Source organism: Passer montanus, unplaced genomic scaffold (genome assembly GCF_014805655.1).
Source record: "Passer montanus isolate IOZ18808 unplaced genomic scaffold, ASM1480565v1 scaffold10, whole genome shotgun sequence".
NCBI classification, from domain to species: Eukaryota; Metazoa; Chordata; class Aves; order Passeriformes; family Passeridae; genus Passer; species Passer montanus.
In genome coordinates, this window is record NW_024356505.1 from 30,114,325 (window position 1) to 30,141,709 (window position 27,385).

At 39.1% G+C, this 27,385-nt stretch overlaps 1 protein-coding gene across 2 annotated transcripts in view; it reads right to left on the reverse strand.

Annotated features, from left to right (window-relative positions):
* Window positions 1–21,798, reverse strand: part of KIF5B (kinesin family member 5B) — a 33,911-nt gene extending 12,113 nt beyond the window's left edge. Inside the window, exons 1-14 of one of the 2 annotated variants that reach the window (XM_039706952.1) lie at window positions 21,430–21,798; window positions 14,106–14,193; window positions 12,498–12,571; window positions 11,987–12,091; window positions 11,537–11,585; window positions 11,183–11,238; window positions 10,989–11,076; window positions 9,457–9,581; window positions 7,810–7,914; window positions 7,270–7,415; window positions 5,277–5,425; window positions 3,706–3,899; window positions 2,703–2,771; window positions 1,417–1,623 (exon numbers count right to left, since the gene is read on the reverse strand). In XM_039706952.1, coding sequence (XP_039562886.1) covers window positions 1,417–1,623; window positions 2,703–2,771; window positions 3,706–3,899; window positions 5,277–5,425; window positions 7,270–7,415; window positions 7,810–7,914; window positions 9,457–9,581; window positions 10,989–11,076; window positions 11,183–11,238; window positions 11,537–11,585; window positions 11,987–12,091; window positions 12,498–12,571; window positions 14,106–14,193; window positions 21,430–21,555 — 1,581 coding nt within the window. In that variant the 5' untranslated portion in view covers window positions 21,556–21,798. The remainder of the gene's footprint in view (window positions 1–1,416; window positions 1,624–2,702; window positions 2,772–3,705; window positions 3,900–5,276; window positions 5,426–7,269; window positions 7,416–7,809; window positions 7,915–9,456; window positions 9,582–10,988; window positions 11,077–11,182; window positions 11,239–11,536; window positions 11,586–11,986; window positions 12,092–12,497; window positions 12,572–14,105; window positions 14,194–21,429) is intronic. The other variant, XM_039706942.1, reaches the window with a different exon arrangement.
* Between the last annotated feature and the right edge of the window lie 5,587 nt (window positions 21,799–27,385).

Genomic DNA, 27,385 nt, shown 5'->3' on the forward strand with positions numbered 1-27,385 from the left:
AAAAATGAGAATACTCTTCCAGTACTGACATTTCATAAGCACAACACTTATTCTTGAGCACTTTTTCATCTGGTTTGAGCTGCTGTGGTTGTAGTGGCCGCAGCTCAGCAGCTCTCACGCTCAAGACTTGGCTGTTTGTTGTCCAGTTTCAAAAAAAACACCAGAAGTTTTACAGCAGGAAAGTTTCAGGCAGAGATGCCAAAGGATGGTTACTGCATGGGTTAGCAGTGCCAGACTGGGATGTCTTGATTTTGTGACACCTCTGAACAGTTGCTTTCTTGCAGATTGAGTTATTCATGACACTCAGTGGATGTTAGTTATAATATCTAGAATCAGTACCTATAACTAAAAACTACATCAATAAAGCAAACAAAAAACCCCCCAAAAAACAAACCATACACTTCAGAATCATACACAGACAGCAGCCTACTCCAACAGACTTTAAATGCTGCTCGTAAGACTCTTTCATCATTCTCTGACTTTTGGCCAATCTTCAAGTGATGCAAGTGACCAGTGAAGACTACTCAGTTCAGAATACTCAGAAGTTTAAAGAGAAGGTTCATGATCTTGTGAACTTCAATTACACCATTAGTGTTTTACCAAGTCAGATCTTACTAAGTGAAAATTGGAAGACAGCCACTAGAAGACTCAGACCCCCTTATTATCATCTCATATTCAAGAACAGAGGAGAGCGAGACTTGTGCCATTAATATTGTCTGCAATGCTGCCAAACGTGCTGATCCTTTCCAGTACTTAGAATTTTAGGAGAGTAAGGTAGAGTATTAACTGCTTAAAACGGATTGGCTACCAAATAACTGGCTACCAAAACTGTCAGTTCAGAAACTTTGCAGGGATGTAAGGAGGTGCACAGTAGCTTGTGAGACTGATGCTGCATCTGTATTTTAACAAGGGTTATCTTGTGGAATACGTCCCCAACTACTCCTTTCAGAAAGTAAACCAAACTGCTTATTTTTGAAGGCATCAAGGTAAGTTATCTCACATTCCAAACACACAGCAGGCAAATACATATTCCTTTCAGGAAAAACTGTAGCATGCTCACTGCAACTTCAAGATTGGAAAGAGAAGACACTTAAGTCAGGATTTCCCCAGAAAGACAAACAAAATGAGCATGCAATGAAAGTGTTAAGTGTTGACACCTAGGATATTTCTGAACACTCTTCAGGCAGTAAAATGCCACAGGCACTAAGAAGACAAGCACTATCTAGGTCAATAATCACCATACATTTTTTCTTAAGTTTAGAGGTTTTAGATAACCATTCCCTGCAAAAACTAACTAAGTTATAGATTTAGGATCTCATTTTCCCTTGTGAAACACTTTCAAATGACTAAGAAATACAGGTAAGGCAAGAAAGTCACACTGAAGATTGTCAGTCATTTCTTATCCTAATTTCTTACCGATTTTTGATTGAGTTCATCACTAAGCAGTTCATATTCCTTTGCCTTATCTTCTACCTCCTGAGACTTCTGATCATAGTTGACAGCTAATTCTTCAAGGGCTTGTAGCACCTCTTTCACTTCCTCTTTAGAAGCATCATTTTCAGCCTGAAGGCGATTCAGCTCTGCTTGCAGGTTGTCTTGGTCCCGTCTGGTTGATGCCAGAAGCTGCAACATTGACAGAGGTTTAATAAAAATACAACAATAAATAATCATTACGAAAATTCCACACATATCTTAAATTTTATTGATTTTATTAATGTTTTCAGCTTATATCTACATTCCTAGTGACTAGCTTCATGCAATAAGGATACCCAAACCAGAATATAATGAACAACTAAATTCACCATCTCTATTCACAGTTCTTCACATTTTAAAATATCCTAAAAATAGAAGCGATTACACATAGGAGTAGCAACTAGAAATGCACATGGAATATTGCAAGTTCTCAAAAAAATCACTGAACACTACTTGCGAGTCCAAAATTATCAATAATCTAGGGACTAAACTTCCAGCATTCTAACACTGTTAGGTGCTGAAGAACAATGAGACAAAGGGTAAAATTACTAAAAAATTTAGATTTTAAAATTTAAATTAGATTCAACAGTAGCTGCAACTTCCCTAGTCATTGACCCATTTCCTTCTGAATATGCACACAAAGATCTCTTTTTTAACATTTCTGCTATAGAGAAATAATTTTTCTAATATTTTGGCTAAATGAAATTTTCATTATTATTAGGAATTTTCCCTCATTAATTTATATCCCTGGCAACATGTGAATACAAATAATTTGAATATTCTAGCAAGTATGGTGTCAATTAACACATAGATACTTCCTTTTTCATTATGGGACAATACATTTCCCTCCTCTCCCTTCTTTCTCTGTACAGCAACTGACCAGAAGTAAACCTTAAACAGATTTCTTACATTCAGTCAAGTTACCTTGAGTTCTGACAACCTGCTAACTCTGCATATGGAAGACAACTGTGGCTGTCTTTGCATAAAATATTTCAATTCTTTCAATCTTCATGGATACTTAAGATCCAAGTAAAGCTGGTTTAAGTTTGGCCATCAGCACAGTGTGGGTGGGAGGAAAGAACAGTCAGAGCATTTAGAAGAGAACTACTGTGCAGCACTAAGCTGTCATTCTACTCCTTGGACAGAAACTGTGACCTATTCCAAACAGCACCAACTTCTTCAATGGAAAGAAAATGAAAATAAAATAAAGATGCAAGAGCAAAACTCACCTCTTCCTGATCCAACATTTGTGTCTTCAGTTTTTCTACTAGTTGACTCTGCTGATTAATTTCTTCATCCTGCATTTGAAATAAGACTGTGTTCATTAAACTGACAAATACCACTGAGAAAAAAATAATCTACAAGAGAGCAGGCATTAGGTGCCTAACTTTTCTCTATTCCAAGATAATTACACAACAAAGCAATAAAAGTAAAAAACAATTGTTTTCACTGGTTGATTCATTAGGCTCTTAACCTGGCATTTATGTGTAATACATCATGCTTCAGAGACTAAAGTCTTATACTTGTGTTTTTGCAAGTCTTGTCCAAGTTGTTCTAACTTCCAAGGAACAATTAACTGTTAATTAAATTTTTTTTCTATTCAAATACTACTGCTTAAATTTTAGGGGTTTTTTTTCAAATAAAATATCCAAAATGTGAAAAGAAAAAAATTTTGTCTCAAAATTACTCATTTTCCCACATCCACTGTTTTCCAAATAACAAACTATACTCCCTTAGCACCAGATAAGGCAACTTTGATTTCTCTTATTCAGAATTAAGAGGAAGCACTCTTAGCAAATACTTAAACAAGCTGAGCTAATAAATGAATATTGGCAAATTAAACACAGAATCACAGAATAAGCTGAGTTGAAAGGGACCCATCAGGATCATCATGCCCAACTCTCAGCCCTGTGCAGGACACCCTGAGAATCACACCCTGTGCCCAAGAGCATTGTCCAAAGGCTTCTGGAACTCTGTCAGGTTTGGTGCTGTGACCATTTCCACGGAGAGCCTGTTCCAATGCTCAGCCTCCCTCTGGATGAAGGACCTTCTCTAATATCCAACCTAAACGTCCCCTGACACAACTTCAGGCCATTCCCTGGGGTCACAAGAGTGAAGAGATCTGTACCTGCCCCTTGGCTTCTCCTCCTGAGAACGCTGAAGACATATCACACAATAATAAAGTTCAAGACATATTTTCAAGAGATCTTACATTAAGCAAGAATGGCATACCTTGTCATCCAGTTGTTTGTAAAGTTTGGCAATTTCTTCCTCACATTTCCTTCTCTCAGCATCAGTGAAATTGCCAGTTACTCCAATTGTGGTAGCTGGTTTATCATTAATAACAGTAATATCCTTGTCCACCGCAAAAGCTTCTAAGTTGGCCTTCTCCTTGTCAAACTGTTCATCAACTGGTACCGTCTCCCCTTAAAAGTAAACTTTATTTTAGTACAGTTAGCCACGACGTATTTCCCACAAAATTATCCTTGAGAAGTATTACATATTTCCCTACTAACAGTTTTACACAGTTAATAAGCAATTGAATTCAGCTGATTACGTGGTAAAAAAAAAAGACCACTAGATCATCCAAACTACTTCCTGCTTACCACAAAGCGTAGCAGAGTAACTGGGTGAAATATGATGAGCTCCAAATTACACATCAAACCTTATCTTCTAGAAAGTCACCTAACTGTCCCAGAAGACATAAAACTCTCTCTCTCTCCCTTGGCACTCTTTTATTAGGTAGCCACATTTACTTTTACATTGTTCTGCTTCTAATTTAAATATTTTCAGTTACATTTTTATCCTTTTATGTTCATAAAGATTTTTCTGATGGGAACACTTCACAGAGAAGAAAACAGAACATGTCAAGGCACTTCTCTGGTAAATTAAACTAAATTCCTTAGTGCTTTATTCAAAACATTTTATGCAGTCCTTGGAAGGTATAGGCTCTGACACTCCAGTATCTCATGTTAAGTATAGCTCTTTCAGAACACTGACATTTCAGGTGTGGCCTCATACCAGCTTTATGAAACAATAAAAAACCCCAACAAAAACAAAAAACACAAACAAAACAAACAAACAAACAAAAAACAAACAAAAAAAACCCCCTACATCCGACCAAACCTATTTCAGCAAACCCATTTTTTTCAGATTTGTATCAGGATGTGGTGCAGTTGTCAGATTGCAAAATCGTCTTCTACAGCTGCTAAACTCCAAAGTATATCTGTATGACCTATGTTCTCCTTTTCTGAATTTATGGCTTCACTATTAACTTGCATTTTGCCAGCAACTTGAACTGATAAGAAGTTAATCATTCAGGAAGAATTAACAGGCATTTATTTGGTATTGTCAGCAACTTTGGGATTTGGGCGGACTTTTTGCCTATTTACACGTTTGAGTAATAAATGAGGGCAAGATCGTGTGATGTTGTTTTGAATCAGAAAACCAAAACAGAGGAAACATTTTACTTAGTTTCTGCACTTACAAATAATATCAGTTTTTTGTACAAAATAAATTTTTTTACAATGTAAGTAAATCTAGTCCTGTTAGAAAACCAAGTGTTGAACCATCTAACAGGAATACACTTTCAGACATTTTTGTCATAACATGATTATTAGAAGTTATTTCAGTTGCAATAAAGTGAAAAATATCATGCTCCAAAACTGACTCACTACTACAGCTTTAGCATGCTTATTACTGCCTTGCATAGTGCTCTTAGCTATTTCTGGTAGCCTGAAGACTAACTCAGTGTGTGTTGTCTTGCCTAAAGTTTGAAGAATAATAATAAAACTGCTTCTCACCATTCCTCCATCTGTTGAGCTCATTTTCCAGCCACTGTATGGTGTTACGCAGAGTCTTGTTTTTCTCTTTTTCCTTCTCATACTTTTTCTTCCACTGTTCTGCAGTGAGCTCCACATTGACACAGACTGTGTTCTTAATAGTCTTTGCTCTACACAGAGAAAGCAAAAAGCTCTGAAACTTCATTTTAAAGAAAGGAATTAAAGGTTACTAAATAAACATGTTCACATATCACTAGTGAAAACAAACATTCCCATCTCTTCCAAAACCTTATTTCTATTCCCCATCAAGTTACTATTCTTTTAATTGGATTAATAAAATTGTTGAAAGACAGAACACAACTTTTGGAATGCACAGAAGTCTCAAGCTGATTTGAGTTGGAAAAAATAAGCTGCATACCTTCATCTGAAAGAACTGAGGTCAGGACAGTTGTACACAGTTTTGAACAAATGATAGTATTCCACATCTAGCAAACACTGTCCAATGGAGAGGACACTTCAAGCATGCAAACCATGTGGCTTATCTAAGAAACAGCTCATTTCAACCAAAAGCCAATTTCAACCAAAAGCTTATCTAAGAAACAACTCATTTCAACCAAAAGCCCAGTTACTAGATCTCCACTAACCAAGAAGGTGTTACAAGCTACTTAGGTAATGGCAGATGTGAGTCTCTACATTCAGATGAATTCCATTAAAATTAGTTTTGGAGACAAAACTACAGGCACTGATAACATATTAATGAAGCAATGTATGGTTTTCACTATAGTGCCATACCTCACTTATCTCAGTAGTTTTCCTGTTTGGTCTTCTACTACTGAATATCCCACTCCAAAATTCAGAACAGGAAAGAAGCTTAACAGAAGTTAAACATCTCCCTTGCCCTGCATTGACTCCTATAAGTACTCTTCTGCAAAATCTTAGGGAGACATTACTACTAAAAGAGATATGATTTTCTACTCTATTATATGAGTATTACATAGCCTCTAGTTACTACAGCTGGGGGCTTCAGCATAAATTTGACATCCCCAGTAAGTTGAATTATTATACTGGACTAACTGTAGTGGCTGAGACAGGAGTGCACTCTGATAATTCCTGAAAACATCAGGAGGACAAGGCAGTGAAACTACGTAGCTGCAGCTCATTCACTAAATAAAAGGAAAAGACTATAGCTGCAGCTGGAAGACACTTTCCAGTAGCTCATTCACTAAATAAAAGGAAAAGACTTTCTACCTTCTAAAAGGAAACCCAAACCCTCCACTGCTGCAGAATGCAGTCATTACTCCACACTCACTAACTATCCACATTCTGCTGGATTTCTAATCTGGTCTATTTTCCATAGTACAAAACTTCTCAGAGAAGACCAGTAGGAAACTATCCTGCTGGACTGAAGTGGCAGAGGTACAGTAACATCAAAGACCAGATGGACTAGCAAAACACTGACTGGTTTTGTAAGGTGCTCCAATAATGGTGTGATTCAATCTAGTGGTCAGGAACTGGAGTATAACAAAACAGCAACAATAATACAATGGTAAAGAAAACTACTTAACTAAAGTACTTAATTAGAGATGAGTATGGATAAATTCAGTTAAAAATGACACAGGAATTCACAAGTATCATTTCCAAGTTTACTGGAGTGTTAGATACAGACCAGAGAACAGGCTCTCCTGGCTCTCAACTTACCAGGGGAGAGCTCCTTCCTACCTACTTTAGGGAGGGCAGGGGACAGGGAAGTACTTATAGCCCTTCAAGACTATACATTAAACCACAATTTGATCCAAATGATACGGTTCTCCTGAAAATACAGTCTTCAGGATCCTGGCTGGTTTAAGGATTTACATATATTATAAGACAAGACAGATCACAACACTTAGGCACATATACACTCAAGAATTACAGAAAGAAAGTAAACATTCTAATTAATTTGGTTCAGGAATCTTAACAGAGCAACTTACTTATATCTCATTCTGCATTTATTCCTGTTAAGTCATGTACTCACCTTTGGCCAAACAGAAGAGTAGACTTAGTTTCAGATTCATTGTAAGAAGATGGAGAACAGCAAATAACAATAGTGGTTCTGCAATTACCCCCTAGTGAATCTTGAAGGATTCTGGTCATTTTGCTATCACGATATGGAACATATGTCTACCAAGGAAGAGGTTAAATGATCAGTCATGGGTTTTCAGACACATTTAATTTGCTGAAATATGAACTACACTTTTGTTAGGTATGACCTCATTAGAAAGACATTAAATTTTACTTTAATTCACTAACCTTAAGACTGAAGATGCATGAGATGACAAAATTGTACTTCTATGTCTGGTAACCTTTAGAGCACAAGGAAATTTTCAGTATGATGCTCAGGTCCCTCAGCATTAAATGTAACTTACTAATCCTTACTGTCAATACAGTACAAGAGCAATGGGCTCCTGCAATGCAGTGGCTCATATCACTGAGAGTGGTAAGAATTTCTGCACAGTATGTTCAGAGATGCAAACTTTTAACCTTTAAGTAAAAAAAGACAAAAGAAAACACTTACACTGCTTTCAGCCAGGGCTGAGATGACATTTCCAAGAGCAGACAAAGACTTGTTGATGTTCTTGGCCTCATCCAGAACAGCACCTTCTGCTCCAGTTTTACTAACCTATACAATATTGCAGGACATTGATAAGGGAGATGCTGAGGGAATGCATCTTCAAAAAAGATCTTCAAAATTTAAGAGAAAACTTATCTAATTTCCCCACTTATAAGTCAGTCTCCCTGACTTTATGAGGTACACATAAGCCAACTCCTAGTCAGACTTTCCCCAATTCACTATCAATTTCTTATTCAAAACTCAGTGTCTGAAGACATTTGTCATGTTTTGAACTGAAGTGAATATTCTCCCTGCAAAGTACACTTTTTTGTAGCAGATAGATGTATAATTGATAACTTCTATCAAACTAACAATTTCAAAAGTTTTTTTAAAGTCTGTAAAAAAGATTAATTCCTTAAAAGTAAATAAGCATTATGAACAGTCTGTCCAGAGATCATCCTTAAAATCAAACTACCTCTCCCCTTTAAAAACCCAAACAAAACAAACCATAAAACCCAAACCACATTCCACTACTAGCCATGGAAAATACAGCAGAAAATCTTCACAAGCATAAATCTGTGAGAACAGATTTTAGAGGCATATTCTGACCTACATGTGTGCTCTAGGAACTTAAGTTGGTAGCAGAAACATGAAATAAATCCGGCCTGCTGCCATTCTGTCTACCTTGCATCTTTTCCCTCCAGGGCTGAATTTGACTTAGAGTTCTATAACCCTCCCATTACTATTTCCACCAAGCTGACTGGTGGAATGACTACTATGAAAGAATTCTATTTTCCTGTGTATAAACTGATACAAGGCATTAGAAAACTCCATGTATTTCAAATGGAGTGAGGAAATGCTCTAGAGTAAAATTTGAAACAAACACTGAAAAGAACTATAGAGAAAGGAGACCTGCAACCCAGCCCTCTTCTTTAAAGGAACAAGACTCTAACTAAAGAAACACATTTCAGAATAAATATAGGATCAGAGACAACAATAAGGTCACAGAACAATGATGTAAGGAAACACAACAGCAAGCAGAAACATCTGAAATAACTGGAGGCAAAGACAGGGATAAACCCAGAAGCAAAGATGAAAAGAATGTCAGAAATCCAGCTTTTAGAAGACTAATTACAGTACATATTTCCTTCCCTGCTTTAAGCTACTGATACAGGAAAGCAAATATTACCAATGCTAATCAGATTTTCAAATTAAGAAACTTGGTATCACTACATAAGAAAATCCAGATATTCCACAGCCATAAAACTTTATTCCTGTACCTGGCTAACCCACACATCTGTAACACTTTTTTTTTTCTCAGATACTGAAACTGAACTTTACCCTCTTTCCACACCCTAGTCCAGATTTACAAACCCTCCCTTGCAGAAATGTCAATCTGCTTAAAGTGTTTAACAGCCAAGTCAGCCTAGGATTCAGAAACCATATTTCAGCATCAAAATTAACACACCTCAGAGATGACAACTGAGCCATCAGTATTACACTAAATGTAAAATGTAAAATACTTGACTGTAAAGAAATTACACTAATGTAAAATACTTGACTGTAAAGAAAAAATACAGTTTCAGAGCAGAAAGAGAAACTTATAATTACCTTCTCACTACCTGCCAAGTCCACAAGGTAAAGTTTTCCACTTAGTTTCTGTTCTGTTTGAGTATTCTCTTGTTTTACATTAATAAGAAAAATACTATGACTTCGGGAGCTGTGTTCATTCATATCTGTAATTCAAAATAAACACATCAAAAAGATTTGTACAACCAGTCTCACTTAAAACACCTTCCCACAATGCAGCAAGAGATCCAAAGCTAATGAAGCTGTATAGTGTAATCTCCCAATGACAGCAGACCTAGAGGCAGAAAAACCAATGGTATCATCTAATTGGGTAAGAAAGATCCAGTTTTCCCTTGGGCTCCTATTAATATCACGTAAATTCACTCATCAGGTTTGCTAGCTTGTCACCCATGGATTTCACACATTAATTTACTTTATTAGAACAGAAAGTATATGTAGGCCTTGATAGGAGAGTCTTTTGTAGACTTCCAGTGTACCCCATTTTATCCTTCTCTGAAAATTTTAACTGGCCACAGCCTTTCATTCCTGTCTTGTACTGCCCCCTCTGCTGTGAAACATTAAGAGAAAATAAGACTTGTTGAATTTAAAGTATTATTTTAATCCAGTAACAAAATTTAATCTGAATGAGAACATCTGGCCATTTCTTCTTCCTTCTAAGTATAAATCTCTCACAGTCCTAAAAGTACCATCTTACTGATATAAAAGAAGCACAGAACACAAAATAATATTCTATCCAATTTTCTTAGTGCAGTCCCCACTTGAACCTTTTTACTTATGAGCAATGAAGCAAAGCCACAAGAGCGAAACATTCCTTAAAAGGTACATAATATTTTTATTTTTGATCCTTAACCTAAGAAATGAGAAGAAAACACTTATATTTTCTTAATGACTGTATAATCTCTCTTCCTGAATAAAGAGCTAAACACAGGAAGATTGTGAAACATCCTCAAATTGGCTCTGAGACTGCTGACAGTCACCTCAGTTGCTAAGAGATCAAGTCTTACTTCACATGCACCTACCTCTTTTCCTCGTCTTCTCTAACCCTTCTGTCATTTCCAAATCCTGCTTTTTGTGGAATTTGGAGACCTATGGCACGGCTCCTTGCAACTCAGTTTCATGCTGCACCCAAAAATCTTGGGATGCTGTTTAAATCTGCAGCAGGTCTGAATTCTGATCAGCTGCTCTTAGAATATGCAACAGAATGATCAAACTGTGGACAAGCCACACTTAAGAGATTTCTAGGTTAATTGAAACAAATTCCACAAACTGGGATTTTGCACTATTCCTAAAGCAGAACTACACCTTTTTCTCCAGTGATGCATAGCTCCTCACTGACGACTTACTCTCTCTTTTCAATCCCAGTCTAAGCAACATGATCTAACCAGAAATGAACTGAAAATACTTGTTTCTGAAAAACATACTGAAACTGCTTATACCAGACCCTTTCAAACACCTGAATTATTTAGCTCACTGTCTGTGCCTCCCCTACTTTTTTAAGGCATATCAGAAGCAAATAGATAAATCACTGAAAGGAAACAGAAGCTGATACTTACTTGTAACTGCTACGTGTCGATTTGATTTTCCTTCATCTATAGTATCCATAACTTCTTCTGGACTACATACAAAACGTTCTGTGCAACCCTTTGGGGAAAAAAAAACGGGGGGTTGTGAAAAATAACACCACATGACCAGTAAATGGTGCACACTAGAGGCATGCAAGAGGAAAATACATCAGACTGATGCTCACCTTTACATAGGGAACTCTATTTTTGTCCTCATGAACAGAAAGATTGGTCTTTGAAACTGGAAGAGAAAACATCCCAAAGCTAAGGCAAAAGTGAATGAAAGCATTGTGTACAATGCATGCCTGAGTCATCAGTGTCACCTCTCAGCAACACCTGACAAAAACTTAATATGTAAGAAAGCACCACCACTGCAGCTCATGTAATACCATACAGATGAGCTCCATGCTTTCCCATTATGATGTACCTTTATCATGCAAAGTTATTAGCATAATGAATACCCGATAACATAAGGGGCTTTTTAATATGTCCCTTCAGAATAATTTATTTTTTATGTTCAATACAAATAAAAGTCTTACCATCCAAAAGGTCCCTTATTTTATCCAAGTATATTTCAAAATATGACACCTAGAAGTAAGAAGAAAAGAGATACATCAGAAGGCAAAAATGCTTTGCTTCTTGATCACAAGGATTCAGCATGATTACTACGACCTCCCACGTAACACTACATCCAGCCCAAGTTCTTAAGGCTGAATTAAAATGTATCTTTTAGAAGAAACTGTTTTGATCAGAAGTTTCAATCACTATCAGCACTGTCACAGGTTATCAGCATAGTTTCCATCTATGTTTAATGGAACAAAATGAAAGCTTTAACATAATTCTTTAGGAAAAATCAGTTGCTTCAGTAATAACTCAGGTTATCAGGTTTCCAATTTACAGGCATTTGAAACAGATATAAAATATCCATTTACATACAGACTACCTTTGAGTTTTAATACAGATTAAAGTAAAAATTAACAAAAGTTTACCTTAATATGAAACTCAAGATTCTCATCCATGGAGTAAATATAATTAAAAATATCTTGTACTATTCTTGGAATAATGCCCATTCCATCTGGGTCATGAAGCTTCCCCTGAAAAGAAAAAGACAGAATGTCACAAAAAATTCATACTCAATCCAGCATTACAAACAGTATTCAAACACAAAACATCTGGTTCAGTTTAACAGACAAAATGCAGACATGTATGATGCACTTAATCCATGAAGCAAAGCAAGCCCCACAGTTTCCCAAAAGTGAAAAGAATTCTCCCAAACTACAAGTGAAACTATGCTATTGATATTATTCCTGTGTTTCTCATCCTCCTACTGAGCATGAAAAAACCCCCACACTAATTGCCATTCTCAGTCCTAAAAAAAAGGGGGTATCAAAATGTTGCAAGCAGAGAACAAGCTGACATCTTATTTCTACACAGCAAAGACTATCGTGACAAAAAGACATGACAGTGACAGTAAGAGAAAATTATTTTAACATTTCTTACTTCCATAGTGTGTGTCTTTCCAGATGATGTTTGCCCATAAGCAAATATTGTACCATTGTATCCCTCAAGTACATCTAAAGGGAAAGAGTATTTTATTAGTGTTAATTTCCTTCTTCTAAAGATGAGTTGAATTAAATAAAATGCAAGCAAGTCCTAAAATGCCCAGCAAGTTAAATCACTCAATGTCTGGGAACCTTGTGCAAGAGTTAGGGGGAGGGAGGGTGCTTCTTCCTACATTTTTTAATGCATTTTGCCATTACTGACATGCCTTAGAAGCTGGCTGATTAGAAGTACCTCTTTCTTCAACCAGAAAAATCAGGACTTCACATTTAGGAACAAAAAGGAAATCGATACAATTGCCAGGCTGAACAGATGGTCTTTGATATCTCAGAAAAAACCAAACAGGAGAACACCATCATATTTTCTGCCTTCAGGAAAGTTTAATTGTCCAATTGTGAAGAAAATGGGTAATGCTCTTAAGTGTCAAGCATGCTACTCTCAGGCAATAAGCTTCTATTTCAAATTATGAATGAACCAAGCAAAGTTTTAGACTGAGGGGTGAGGGGCTGGTTTATGTGCAAGTTACTCTAGAATCACATCCTGCAAGCAAACTTCTGTTTTCCAAAAACAAGCACGAGAAGGTGCTTCCAAATGGGGAGGTCTTTGCCACTCCACCATACCCGTAAATCCACCTGTCTCACCACTAGAGCTCTTTTCTACTTGATGCAGCACAGTTGAGAAATGCCACACAGAGCTCAGAGTCTTACACTGAGAAAAGGGGCAGCATTACAATTCTTAGCTAAATTCAGTTTTCAAGGAGCAACCTTCTGATCTGAGCCTGACTATTATTTAACTCATTCAAGGGTTAAATACTTGCAGTAGCATGAATTTCCCACACAACTTACTTCTCTAATGATGAAAAACACAGTATGTTTACCCAATATTCTGTTGGTATTAACTAACAGTTGGTTTTTCAGGGACTTCTGACAAGGCTTTGTAAAGCTGTTTTGAAAGTTGGGTCAATTAGAATTTATTGATGCCCTCAAGAAATCAATCAATTTTATTTTCAGGGAACTAGCCTATAGCTTACTACAAAAACTTACTGTGGCATATCCTTCTTTGTGACAAGACTTGATTTTCTGAAGGTACTAGGCTAAATCTGAGCATTCAGTTTTGCACAGCAATAACACGTATTTCACAATTTTCATTTCCTCTTGCATTCCTCCAAATGAACTTCTGTATGATGTTTCTCACCAGTAAATTTGGGGTCATAGGGAAGGTAGGTGTCACATCTCAAACTTATTAGTAAGAGTTATTATGTTTAATTTCTGACAAATTATTTTAAATTATAATTGCAGAGAACTGTAAAAAAACCCCTAAAATGTAACAGGTAAATGTTACCAAATGTTGCAATCAACTGAAACAGCAGATTAAGTACTGATATAATTTATTAGCTCAACTACAGGATGACTGTATGGTGCTACAATCCATGTTGGCACTTATTAAACATTCCAGAGATAAAAGGCAGCAATACAAGTGTTAGTTTTCAACACTGAAATCCAGAGGAATATGAGATTTTCTTATAGTAAATTTGCTTTTCTACCTTACCTTTGACAATCTTTTTAGCACAGTCATTGTATACTTGTTCTTGTGATGTGTTTGACTGGAATACACGGTCAAATATATATGGCTTGGACTGTAAAAAACAAACAAAGCAAAACAGAAGAGTTAACAAAAAATGCTGAAGTGGAACTGGAAGGTGTTTGTTAATAGTTTAGAAGTACTCCACACTGTCTCAGCCCAATCTTCTATTTTAAGCACTTGAAGACTAGTGTGGAAATCAGCTTAAACAGTGCTGCCTAAAGCTTCACACGCTTGCTTACAAGGAAGGCCTTGAATTAAATGTATTTGGTTTCAAAGTGTTATCTACACAGTTCTGCAAAACTGCTCTGCCACATGACCTCAAGTTACTTGATTTACAAGGTAAGCCAGTGCCTGGTCTGTACATCTAAAAACCCCTTTTTCTCACCTACCCTGGTGGTGGGTTTACTCTGATAAACTCAGATTATTAAAAACATACCCCATGACAGAGCATCTGTCTTGCCAGTATTTCTTGAAAAAAATCAAACCAAAAAGAAATATTCAACACAAACTATTGTGCCATATAAGACATCCTTAAAATAAAGCTCCACAAGCAAAAGAAAAGGCAATGCTGGGGAAGGGAACCTTTCACAAGACTCATTTTGGAAAAGACTACATGAGGAAGATTTGACAGAATTTTGAGAAGATCTTTGGATATTGCTTTGTTTTAGAGAAGAGTCTCATAACAGTTCTAAGCAGCTGACAATCCATTAGGATATAAATGATTATGCTCATTTTACAAAGCTCAAATTTTTGTAGCACTTTCAGAGCTTGATTTTGTAGGTAGCCAGCAGATGGGTGAAGTTTACAAAAAACCTAGGGCAGTTAACACTGTTAAGACTCCCTGCAACTGTTAAGTGTGCCATTCTGCCTAAATTCAATTCATCATCATCCTCCCACGAGGATATTCTGGAATTGCCTCTCCAGCAAAGAAACAAGTATGGCTTCTATTTTTTACCCACACACATTTGCCTTCCCTTGCCCGGCCTTCCATTTGTCTTTTAATAATATCCAGCACCACACCAAACAAAGCTTTTTTAGACTAAACACATTTATCTGAGGCCTTGGAATCAGGTGGATGAGCACTCTCTTGGAAAAATAATTACAGTGTTCACTGTATAAATATGTTCAAGAAACCACAAGACTCAGTAGGCAGAAACTGTCCCTAAGGGGCTGAAGTTTGTCAGAACACTTGTTTCACAGCAGGGAAAACACCACCCTTCTCCTTTACTCATTTCAGCTTCAAAGACACCTCAAATCCCTGTGTTCCACAGGCAGAATTGAGGCCATTAGATACACCAGGAGGGAGACAACTAACAAGTTAAGTAACCCTGAGGTAAGAAAATGAAGACTGAGAACACATCACACCAAAAGGCAAAGATCCTATAGAAAAGATGACACCATCTTTCTCACTAGCAGCTGTAGTTTCAAAAAGCCTCCAATTGCACAGGTATCAATCAGCTACACTACACACTGCAAGTCAGCTACACCACAAAACATTCAACAGCTCTGTTTCGTGCTCCAGTGCACATTTATATGCACTGAAATAATCCCATTGTGCAACAGAAAATCAAGGCCTTCACTTTGGCAGTATTGCCTTTAATTGATCTTGTTTATACAGTAAAAGCTGCTAAGCACATGACCAATTTCAATTTCCCTCAAGTTAACAATTGATATCAATATACAAAACTTAATAATGTTAATAATGTCTCTTGGCTAAGAGAATCCTCACAAGGGGTCCTGTTGTCACTTGTCACTTGTCCATTCCTTGCATGTGGAAAGTGGAATATTTGCTCACACATCCTAATTTTTGTATCACACCTATGAAAATCCATATTAGTGGCATGTCCCTGCTCCATCATCACTGAGTCAGTATCTAATCAAGTAAGTTTAGACAAGCAGGTTCCAAGATAATTATGTTTTAAGAATGCAAATTACTCCCACTCAGTATGGCTTCACGTCCTTGACATCTACAATGCTATGTCTTATCACTTCTCTTTACAGTCTTTCTGCAGTAAACAAAGCTAAAACAGTATTACACGGATTACCATGCCCTAGAAAGTCTCCTCATTACCTTTAAGAGATTAATCAAGAAAGATTAAAGTGTCAGATATTTTTTGTGCACCAGATGCCTTTTCTTCCCCAAGCAGTAAACAATCAGATCTAATATGAACCGAAGACACAAAAGGCCCAAGCAGCGTTACCCCTGGTCCCTGGCAGGGGTAGCAGCAGTGTCACCAACACAGCACGAGGCTGCTTTGACACACTCCAGAAATCTTCAGAAACTGCTGCTCAAATTCTGTTAAAAATGTAGTACATATGGCCTTATAAGCAAGACATAAAATACCAAGCAAACAAGCAGAACTTCTAACTTCCCCTCTCAGAATCTTTTCGTTCCTTGCCTAGCATTTCTTTTGTCTGTAGTCAGCCACAGGACAACTGCAGCTCCTGCAGTGCCTTGCACTTGAAGGGATGTGGTCTCACAGCAGAACTTTCCAAGTGCTCTCACAGCCTTCAGAAAGGTGCAGCTGCCAGTGTGATTCAGCAGTAAAACCAAATCTTAATAAAGGGATGATGCTGAAGTACAGTTCCACAGCTAACTTAAAGACTAGTTACCCATTATATGAAGGATGCTCAGCCAATCTAAATTATACAAAATTTGGAGTACACGTGAGTTTCTGTGGAAAAAGTTTTGTGTCAACGTATCCAGTGAGGACTACAGAAAAGTCTGCAATCACAACTACACTGAAAACTTACATCGAAAGTCTGAGAAATATTAAAGGTTATATCCATATATGTAATTTAAAAAATCTCTTGTTACTATTGCAACTTTCCATAAAGTACAGAATTGGTTATTCATAAGATCACCTGAGTTCACCTTACTTCTTATGCACTGATATCTGCAGCAAAGTCAGCAGTAAAAGATTCACTTGGAAAAGCAGTAGCATATTTTTCTACCACAACACACGCAGAAGCTCTGTAATGTTTTTTGCTAGAATGGACAATTAAAACAGTGCTACAATACCTACCCATGCTTAGCCTATTCTTGGTGAAAGGTTAAATAGTACATAATGGGCTTACTTTGCCTTTAAGATCTGCATCTATATTAAAGAATGTTCTTCCCATCAGCACAAAATATGTTAAAAGATTTATCCAAATGGAATAATTTCTGGAAAGTATGATGTCAGACACCTGACTCACTTCTTCCTATTACAAAGCTAAGGTATTGCTGCTTTGACACACCTAATCAAGCCCAACACTGTCAATGGGTGAAAAGGCACAGCTACAAATTCATATTTTAATTTCAGAATAAAGAAAGAGGATTTTCTTCTTGTCTTAGCTGCATGCACACAAAAGTGCAGCTGTTACAGAACAGTCAGTGAATCTCAGCTTTTTGTCCCCTTTTTCTTATTTCTGTGGAAATACTGCAACTCAAGTATTAACTTTTACAGCAGTTATTTTATTGCTATAGAATTACTAAAATATGTGATTTAAAACACTGACTAGAAACTCAATTTCCAGAATAGAAACATAATATTTTTTTAATAAATGTTTCAGCCAAACTTTTTAGTTTAGTAGAAAGGTTCTTCTAAAGAGAAAAGCAAGTACTGCTTTATATAAAAATGGTCACTGAATTTCAGGACAAAAAAAACCCAGCAAATATGAGCGAGGTGTTTCTACACAACTGGCACTGCAGCCAGGGAGAAGAACTCTGCCTTTACAGATTCCTGGAAACCAGAATATTTCCTCTCTGTTAAATCATCATACCACTGTCACCTGAAAAGCATCTTTGTTTCTCAACATTTAATGGAATAAAGTAAGAAAAAGAAATAGAGGGTAACAATGGAATAATAGTATTATTTCAGCTACAGATTGCAATTCCTGATTCATATTTATAGTTCCACTGTAGACCTGATGCCTTTTTCTTGTCTGTAATGAAACACTGCTTTCTTTCTGCATTAGCAAATAATAACAATAAAGTTATTTTAAAGAATGCATTTAATTTCTTAAATCTATACAGTCCAGTACACCCTTCAGCATTTTTCTTTTGAAAAACCTGCTACTAAAAGCTGCAGTAGTAGAAGTGACCTTCTCTACCAGATTCTAACAACCTTCTAGCCTAGCCTTGTCTCATTTACAATCCAACACTGGTTTAAAAGATAATGATAATAAAGGGAAATGTCTCAAGCTCTTTCCAGGATCACAGGGGTACATCTTAAACAAATATGAGAACAGAGACAGTAGCCATGATGCTTTTCTAAAGCCACACAAATAAGGAATAGGCCATGATCGTTACTAAAAGCCCTTTGGACACCGAGGCATCCTGCCCATTTCTGACACACCCACAAGGCCTCGCCACTGCAGCCCCTGGGTAGGGAGGGCTGCTTTGGGCTGAGGCTTCAGCCCCAAACCCCAGAGTGTCACTGCATTCAGCAATGTATCTTTTGGGGAGTGTTAAGATGAACAAGACTAGATACAGAAAGGTTTTTAAAGAAGATCTATAGATACATTATGCAGAACTATAAAGCTACTCAGTTGCAAGAAGTTTTATATTGGATAAAACAAAGGAGATAATCCCCTATCAAACTGCTCTTCCTCCCTGTTCTATCTTACTCAAAAGCCTGAATTCCACTAGCAAATTGCTATCAATTTTCACATACAGGTACATTTCTAATGTTTATCATAAAAGTCATATAACAAGTAATCCTATCATCTGTTCTAACAAAATCCTTATACTTAATTAACAGAAGAAGCCATTAGGAAAAAAATAATTAACAAAATAGTAAGATGAAAAGAAGCCACCAGCAATTAAAAAATTTAAAACCCTTTACTAGTTAAAAAGTTTCATCCTGTGGAAAGAAAATACTTTGTTTCAGAGTCTGCTGTTTAAAGCAGACCAACACCCTATGTCCCCTCAAACTGCTGTTACACACTAGCTACAGTTAAAACTATTATTTTATCTAACACAGATCAAAATGACTCACTCGTCCAGAAAGACAAGGACGACATTAACTTCATAGGAGCTAGGAAAAGAAGGGAAGACAGCTAGCTCAGAGACGACAGCGGAGTCAAGGAAGGAGGAGGGTTTGTTACAGTCACTGATTTCCCTCCCCACCCTCCTCCAGAGGAGTCAAATCTGCAGCCTGGGATCAGCTCTGCTTCCGCTGCCTGCCGGTGTTCACCTCCCTCCCATCGACCATTACAGGCAACTCCCAAGCATTGCTAAAGCAGCCTCCAGCCCCGAGCCAGGCACGGCGGGACGTGCGAGTCCTTCAGGCAGCCAGGGAAGCAGCTATAAAAAAACAAAAGTAGCTCAATTACTGCTCAACAGGCAGCAACAAGGACAGAAACCAAAGAGCTGAGGTAACCAAACACACAGCTCGTGGAGGAAGCCTTTCAGCCACTGTTTCATGAGCGCTGCTTCTGTTATCCTCCCCTGGGCAATTCTGCAACACACAGAAACGAGCGGTGCCTGGCTACAGGCTCAGCTTAGAGAGTGCTAAATTTGTGAAAACTCAGTCAAGCTATTAAAAACAAAACTACTAAACACAAGTTATTGTCAACAGTTTTAGAGATTCAAGTCATAATTTTGAGGATATCAATCTTGTAGCCACCATTACAAAGACAAAATCAGAGTATCAAACCTTTATCCAAATTTTGTGAAACATGACACAAAGACTGTCACTGCTACCCAATTTAATAATCTTGGGGGCATTTTTCCCCAGGTCAGATATAGCAAGTCCTGGATCCAGGAAAACTGGGATATGTGTTGTGATTTTTACCAAGATGAAATAACCAAGGTACAGCTGGCAACATTAAACATCAATCCTGAGCAGAAAGCCCCACATGATCCCTCAGAAGCACACCATCAAATTGTTCTACTCAGATACAGAACCACCTCAGCACAATCTACATTTCAGATAATTTTAAAGTGCACCTAAAGAGTATTTTAAAAAGATAAGCTTTCATTTGGACCAGGGCTACTGAAAGCAAATTTATTTCTTAAGTCAGAACACATGAAGGTTTCTGTACTAAACTGTGGATTATAAACAGACTATGCAGTGTCACAATGAATGGGTATTTATTGATTAAAGTGAGATTATCCACTCTAGTTAAATTTTCTGTTTTCCAGGACTGGTTCCTTACTCTGAGTTTACCTGTACAACCTCAGGAAGAAGTGATGTACTCCAAGATAGTAACTTGCCAGCTGAAATGAGCCCAAATTACCTCATTTCACAAGCATGCTATTGTTCTTGTCACTCCAGACTCAAGGAATTCCATATTCTATTGACAAAATCAGCCAAATATTAATAGATTAAAGCACTAGTATTTAGCAACTCCTCTTACAAAAAGAAGTATTTTATTAAATTGCATCCTGCAACTTCATACACTATGCAAAAAAGCTATTATTGGTAGTCTCAAAAAACAAAACAAATCCCCAAAATTTTTAGACAGATAACTGGCCTCTAAGTTAATTCCAGCAAGAATCAGCATCTCCCATGAAATATGTTTACACGAAAACACAAATTAAGAGTTAACAAAAACAAAACAAACACTGGGGCTAAAGTGAGTTTGTACAACACCAACCAAACCAGGCAACAAACTACCGTACTTTATTTTTATATTCCAGCTCCACTTTGTAGCTAGCAATGAAGAAAACGGAAAGGATTATCTTTTCCCCTGCAACATCCGTATTGTTTTTAACAGGCCTCATAACTTGCAAGGAGACTCCAGTTAAAATACATTTACGAACATGTAATGGTCTGTTTATTCGGATTTAACAACAACAGAAAAGAAGCTGTCAGCTGAAGACCGCCGTACAGATCTCGAGCACCAATTCTCGGGAGCCTGCACTGCCGTTCCGCGCTTCTCCCCCAAACTCTCCGCAGACAGGGATGGGGGGCAGCTCCCACGCGTGCCTTCAGCACTCACACACGGCCCGGGCAGCGCCCGGCCGGCGGACCCCGGCACTCGGCTGGAGCCTTTCCCGAAGGCCTCCCGCCCTGCCCTGCCCTGCCCTGCCGCCTCCCACTGCCAGAGCAGCCCACCCCGCCCGCAGCTGTCCCTGCCCCCTTTCTCTCCCCTTTGCTCGGTCTCCGAGGAGGCCGCTCCCCTTCCCGAGGCGTCCCCGCCCGCGGGCGCTCCGAGCCCTCCCGCCTCACAGCGCGCCCATCCCGCGGCGTCTGACCCCGCCGACCCCCGACACCCCTCCGTCCGTCCGTCCGTCCGTCCGTCCCTGCCTCCCTCCCTCCGTGCCCCGCGGCGCTTCCCGCCTCTCCCGGCCCCTCACCGCGATGACGACGGTGTCTTCGCCCTGGAACTTCGCGATGTACTTGTCGCCTCGGGCCACTTCGGACTCGTTGAGGGGCCTGAAGCGACACATCACTTTGATGTTACACTCCGCCGGGTCCGCCATCTTAGGCCACCGCCGCCTCCGGGGCGCTCAGCTCCGCCGCCGCCAGCTGCCGCCGCCGCACCGCCCGCGCCGGGGGTCTCGCAAGCCGCCGTGGCCGGGAAACCCGCGCCCGCCCCGGCAGGAGGGAAAAGGGAAGGGCTCCTTCCTGGCCGCCGCCGCCGCCTCCTGCTCTCACTTCCTCCCCAACATGGCACCGGCCATGGCGGCTGCGGCCGCGGCTCCCGCCCCGCCCCGCCGGGGGGGCGGCCGGGTGACGTCACCCACCGCAGCGCCCGCCCCGCCCCAGCCGCCATGGCACCGCCCGCGGGCGCCGCTCCCTTCACGAACCATAAACTCATGGAATAGTAGAATTATAGATTTATAGAATCATGGAGTCATCAAGGTTGGAAGAGACCCTTAAGACCATCAAGTCTAACCGTCAGCCCAGCGCTGGCCCCGTGACCCATAAACCATATCACCCATCCCCTGATCCAGATGCCTCTTAGACACCTCCAGGGATGGTGACTCCACCACGTTCCTGGCAACCTGGCATCATCCACACAGAATCACAGAATCAGGCTGGAAAAGCCCTGAGGTGATCAAGTACAATGTATAACCAAACATCATCATGTCAACTAAATGCCACATCCAGTGTTTCCTTAAACACATCCAGGGACAGCCACCATAGCCTCCCTGAGCAGCCCATTCCAATGTCTGTGAAGAAATTCTTTCTACTGTCCAACCTGAACCTCCCTTGGGCCATCTTAAGGCTAAGTCCCCTTGCCCTGTCGCTGGTTGCCTGTGAGAAGAGGCTGACCTCACCTGGCTACAGCCTCCTTTCAGGCAATTACAGACTGAAAAAATCACCCCTGAGCCTCCTTTTCTCCAGGCCAAGCACCCCCGGCTCCCTCAGGTCGAGGGCTGCAGGGATGAGGCCTTGCTGGCCACTCTGGTGAGGAGCGTTGGGCATCAACTTGTGCTGCCACCTCAGCTCCGCTGGCAGCGGGTGTCGGACAGGTGACATGGCCATGTTGGGCACTGACCTGCGCTGTCACCTCAGCTCCGCTGGCAGCGGGTGTCGGACAGGTGACATGGCCATGTCGGACACCAATCTGTGCTGCCACCTCAGCTCCGCTAGCAGCGGGTGTTGGACAGGTGACATGGCCATGTTGGGCACTGATCTGCACTGTCACCTCAGCTCTGCTGGCAACAGGTGTCAGACAGGTGACATGGCCATGTCGGGCACCGATCTGTGCTGTCACCTCAGCTCTGCTGGCAGCGGGTGTTGGACAGGTGACATGGCCATGTCGGACACCGATCTGTGCTGCCACCTCAGCTCTGCTGGCAACAGGTGTCAGACAGGTGACATGGCCATGTCGGGCACCGATCTGTGCTGTCACCTCAGCTCTGCTGGCAGCGGGTGTTGGACAGGTGACATGGCCATGTCACCAAGGTTTCCAATGCGGTGTGCTGTGTGATGAGGGCAATCCATTTGCTCAATGTGGCATCGGTGGTGTGGTGGGTAGAGGGAACCTTCCACTTAAACATCTATGCCATGCCAGTGCTGGGGACAGCACTGTCTGTGTGACAAAACTGAGGGGCTGAGTGTGAAGCAAAGGCTTAAAGCAGGTGGTTGAGATAGGACACTATAATACTTGGGACTTTTAGTTTGTTTGCATTTCTTTTCCTCTGCTAGCTAAAAGGGGGTAGATCCACATCCATGAGGTGGTCACATGGAGAAGCCAGTGTGCCCTCATTGCTTGTGTGCGTCCTGGAGATGGAACCCAGCAAGTGGGATCAGAGAACACATAGCCCACAGCTCGTGGTGTCACCTCTGGGATGGAGACTGTCATGACATCTTCATCTCAAATGAAAAAAAAAAAAACCAAACAAAAATCTGGACAGCAATTTTTTAAAGCTCAAATTATTGCAAGTTTTGTTTATGTATTTATTACAGGGGCTCTAAATCTAGTTGACCAAAACTTAGTGACTGTATCTACACAAAAACATCAGGTAAACCATTCTGATAGAGAGCCCCAAGAGTCTCACACTTTTACAACTGTGCCTCTTACATCCAGGTGTGAACTTTCAGATTGGAACAAAGTACAAACTCACAGCTTGGCTGAGTTCAGCCAGTTTCCTGACAGAAATCATGATTTGTACGGGTAATTTTTCACATAACCTTGAAGATAATTTTAAAAACCTCAGAAAAAATAATAAGGAGCCTTTCTCTTAAGTTAGTGTATTTTAGTAGGCCAGAATGACTCAGAAGAGCAGCATGCTTTCCTTAAAAGTACTCATTATTCTTTATAAAAAAGGGAGGAAGTAGTGTGAATTTCAACAGGGACTATCTGTAATCAGGCATCCCCCATTTTTAAGACTTCTCAGTTTAGGGATTTCAGTGGTGTGTTTTTTACTTAGGATAGGTGTGCAAGGCAAACACTTCAAAAGTGCTCCACATGACAGAAGAATGGCCTAATAATCTAGCTGCAGTTATAGGTTCTTTTCACAGAGTAACGCAAAAAATATTTCTGTGCCTAGTTTATCTTATGAGGTAAGCTAAATGTTCTAAACCGAGTTCGTGTTGTAACAAGTTTATTTTTCCACTGTGATGAAAAATGCAGCAGGACTGTGCTGTCTTGTGCAGGGCAGCAGCAATAACGTGTCCACACCTATGAGGACATGTGGAAATAGTTGTCTGGAAAAGCCAAGGTAGAGGCTTAGTCTGTGGAAGGTGCAGTGCTAGTCCACAACACCTGGCATATGAGATATACACAGACATCTGTCTACAGTTTTCAATAAAATGTTTTAAACATAATTGTTACTAGGTTTTACATGTCAGAAAACCTGTTTTAGTTGGTTGTTATTTTTGAAATTATTACATTGTATCTCAAGCAGCAAGACGTATTAATACTTCTATCTCAAGATGTATTAATACTTCTATCCCATCTATTTCTGGGGTTATTCACAAGCTTATGGCTAGTAATGTTCTTATGGAGCTGCAGGATGTGGATCCTCAAAGATTTCCTGTGACAGAAGATTATTACTTTTATGAAAGGAGTGTAAATTATTTACTACTTTTTCAATTAATTTATTTTTGTACATAAGGAAAAAGAAATATTAGCTGCATAATAAACAACTTTGTGATTATTATTCACAGAAGTACGTTTCACCTGCTGAACATCCTTTACCCGAATGTATTGAAGAAACTTCTTGTTATCCATAAGCAGAGGGGACGTATCTTTAGATGCATTTAATGACGTGTAGTGTCCAATGTAAGAACATCTCAGTCAAAGAAGAAACCTCATAATTAGATGATTGTCAAGAAAATAAGTGCTTGGCCTTGCTTACCTGTTGAATGTTTGACAGAGCAGACACTCCAGAAAGACAACACAGATGCATGAGTAGATAATTACTCATTTTAAATATGTTGAAACAAAAGATGTCAGCATGTGTGAACTCTGTAGTAGGAACTGGCCACTCTGAAGCTGTTGGTTCTGTGTGAGCCCATAGGAGAAGTGGCTGGGATAGAGTTTCATCCCAGCTGTGGGAGTCCTTGGTAAAAGAGCTCTGCTGAACCACACGTGTGCTCTCAGATCCCTGTCAGGGACTCTGTCATGAAGTTTCTCTTCTCTGATCTGTTGTTCAAAATAGCAACTGCTCCTTGGCATGACCTACTTAAAGGCTGACACAACAAAGCTGTGTGCTCAAAGAGGGCACTGTGTTATCTCTGCTGGCGCCAAGATGTGTCAGAAGAGCAGCCTTGAGGACTTGTGTTTAAAGATGTGGTCTCATGAGAACATGGCAGAGACCAAGCATCCTGGAAAGTTTCCCATTTTGTGGCAGTAACAGAATGTGCTTTCTTTGCCAATTGAGAATATATTTGCTGTCTCCTATGTTGTTATCTAATGTCTATAGCATATATTTTTTGACACTTAGCTTAAGAGACTCTGTTTAAAAGTAATATATTATAATGAGAAAAAACTCTATCTCTGTTGTAATAAAAAGTGAATTGTTCTGTTTGCTGTTTAAGCCTAGTATGCCCTATGTAGCTGACAATCAGTTTGGTAACGTTTCTTAGTAAAGACCGACGTCTTTTATTAAAGCAGTTTATGTAAGGAATTTCTGTTGTTAGTTCAGACACCATGTTTCTTTCCATTTCTGAACTGTGCAATACACCCCTACAAATTCTTTTATGACTTATGGCTCTTTTAGATCTTCAGTCTTTCCCACCAATAAAAACATGTTAAGCAAAAGGAATTGGCAAACCTAAGCCTTACAGGGAAGCTATATCGGGATAATGATGTAATTAACCATCAAAATTGTTCCAGCAGAGCAAAAGTGATCTTGATTTGGTTTTAAAAGAACATTACATATTTGAATAAATCTTTAAACCAGGTGTTTGTGGAGAAGCAAATTAAAGCTGCTTCCTCCTGCCCTTTCAAGTATTAAATTCTGAGATTCATCGGTTGACAGCACTTGTTGACATTCAGTGTGCTCAATGCAAACACAAGTACTCATTTTAATTTGCAGTGTGCTAGGAAAATATATTACATGACTTCTGAGAATTTGAGGTGCATTCCAGGTCAAATTTATTCCAGATTTGCAAGTCAATTTGCAGGACAAAAGAGTGATTAATCTGCAAGATACAGCATACCTCAAACAAAATTCTTGGTTGTTTGTAGTGCACTTTGTAAAGGTTGTTAAGATGACTTACAAAGTCTAGCAACATCGCCTGACACTGGAACAGTGTAATTAAAATTAACCAAGTGTTATGGTTCAAACAGCTTGTGCAAATATATTTTAAATAATATAAATATATTTTAAGTCTCTTTTCCAAGAGACTGTGTCTGGTGAACTCAGCTTGAGGAACTCACTAACTGGTTTATTGAGATTAGAAGGTTGGTGGATGAAGTTCCATGGCCTAAGAAACTGTTGGGGTCCAACTAGACCATTTTAAGCTCTTATCTGCTTGCAAAACACTAAAGCTTCTTTTCGTTCCAGCAAACAATATGAGATGGAATGCATCTCCTGTTCAAATCAAGTTTTGGATTTTTTGTGGACTAGAAGGATGAAATGTGTGTTGAGAACATTTCTGCTAAAACATAGTAACTTCTTCTTGGAAAAAAAATGTAATTAATTAAAAAATCAGTTTTATTTCACTTTTTAGCTGGAAATGTATAAAACCTGAAAACCCTCTAATTTGTTCCTAATCAGCAAGATCATATTTAATATTCTGATAGTGATAGACTAATTAAAAGCAAAAGCAAGCTCTGGGAATAATGTCACATTTTAGATGTTTATTTCAGCTAATTTGTGCAAATTCATGCAAAAAAATCTGTCTGCTCATTACCTAAAGCATTGACTCCAATTCTCTTTGAAGAAGAAACACACTTTTGGACCTTGTTTGTATTCTTAACCATTAAAATCATCCAGCATATGTTGTCTGAAATATCCTGTCATAAGTCTCTATTCTCTGTTGCTTTTCATTGTTTATAACCCTTACTCAACTGACCACTGGATTGTATCTTAGCTTGCTGGGTGCCTGCCTGAAGCAAGTTTTTTATACTTTTGCAAAAATTGATGATTTATTTATTAAAAAAAATAAATTAGAAATGCCTTGTTTTCCATTGTTGCAAAAGGAAAACTTAGAATCCTTCCATGTGGGAATCATAAAAGAGAGCCTAAAGACTGAAATTTGGCAGGGAGACTTTTTTAGGGCTCTAATTTTGATTCTCAAAAACCAAGGCTGATATTGGGTAAAAACCTCATATGAATATATTCTTTAGAATCCTGCAGAATCTTTTATTGGAATTAAGCCCCCCAGCCCATGCCTGTTGCTGTCTGTGCT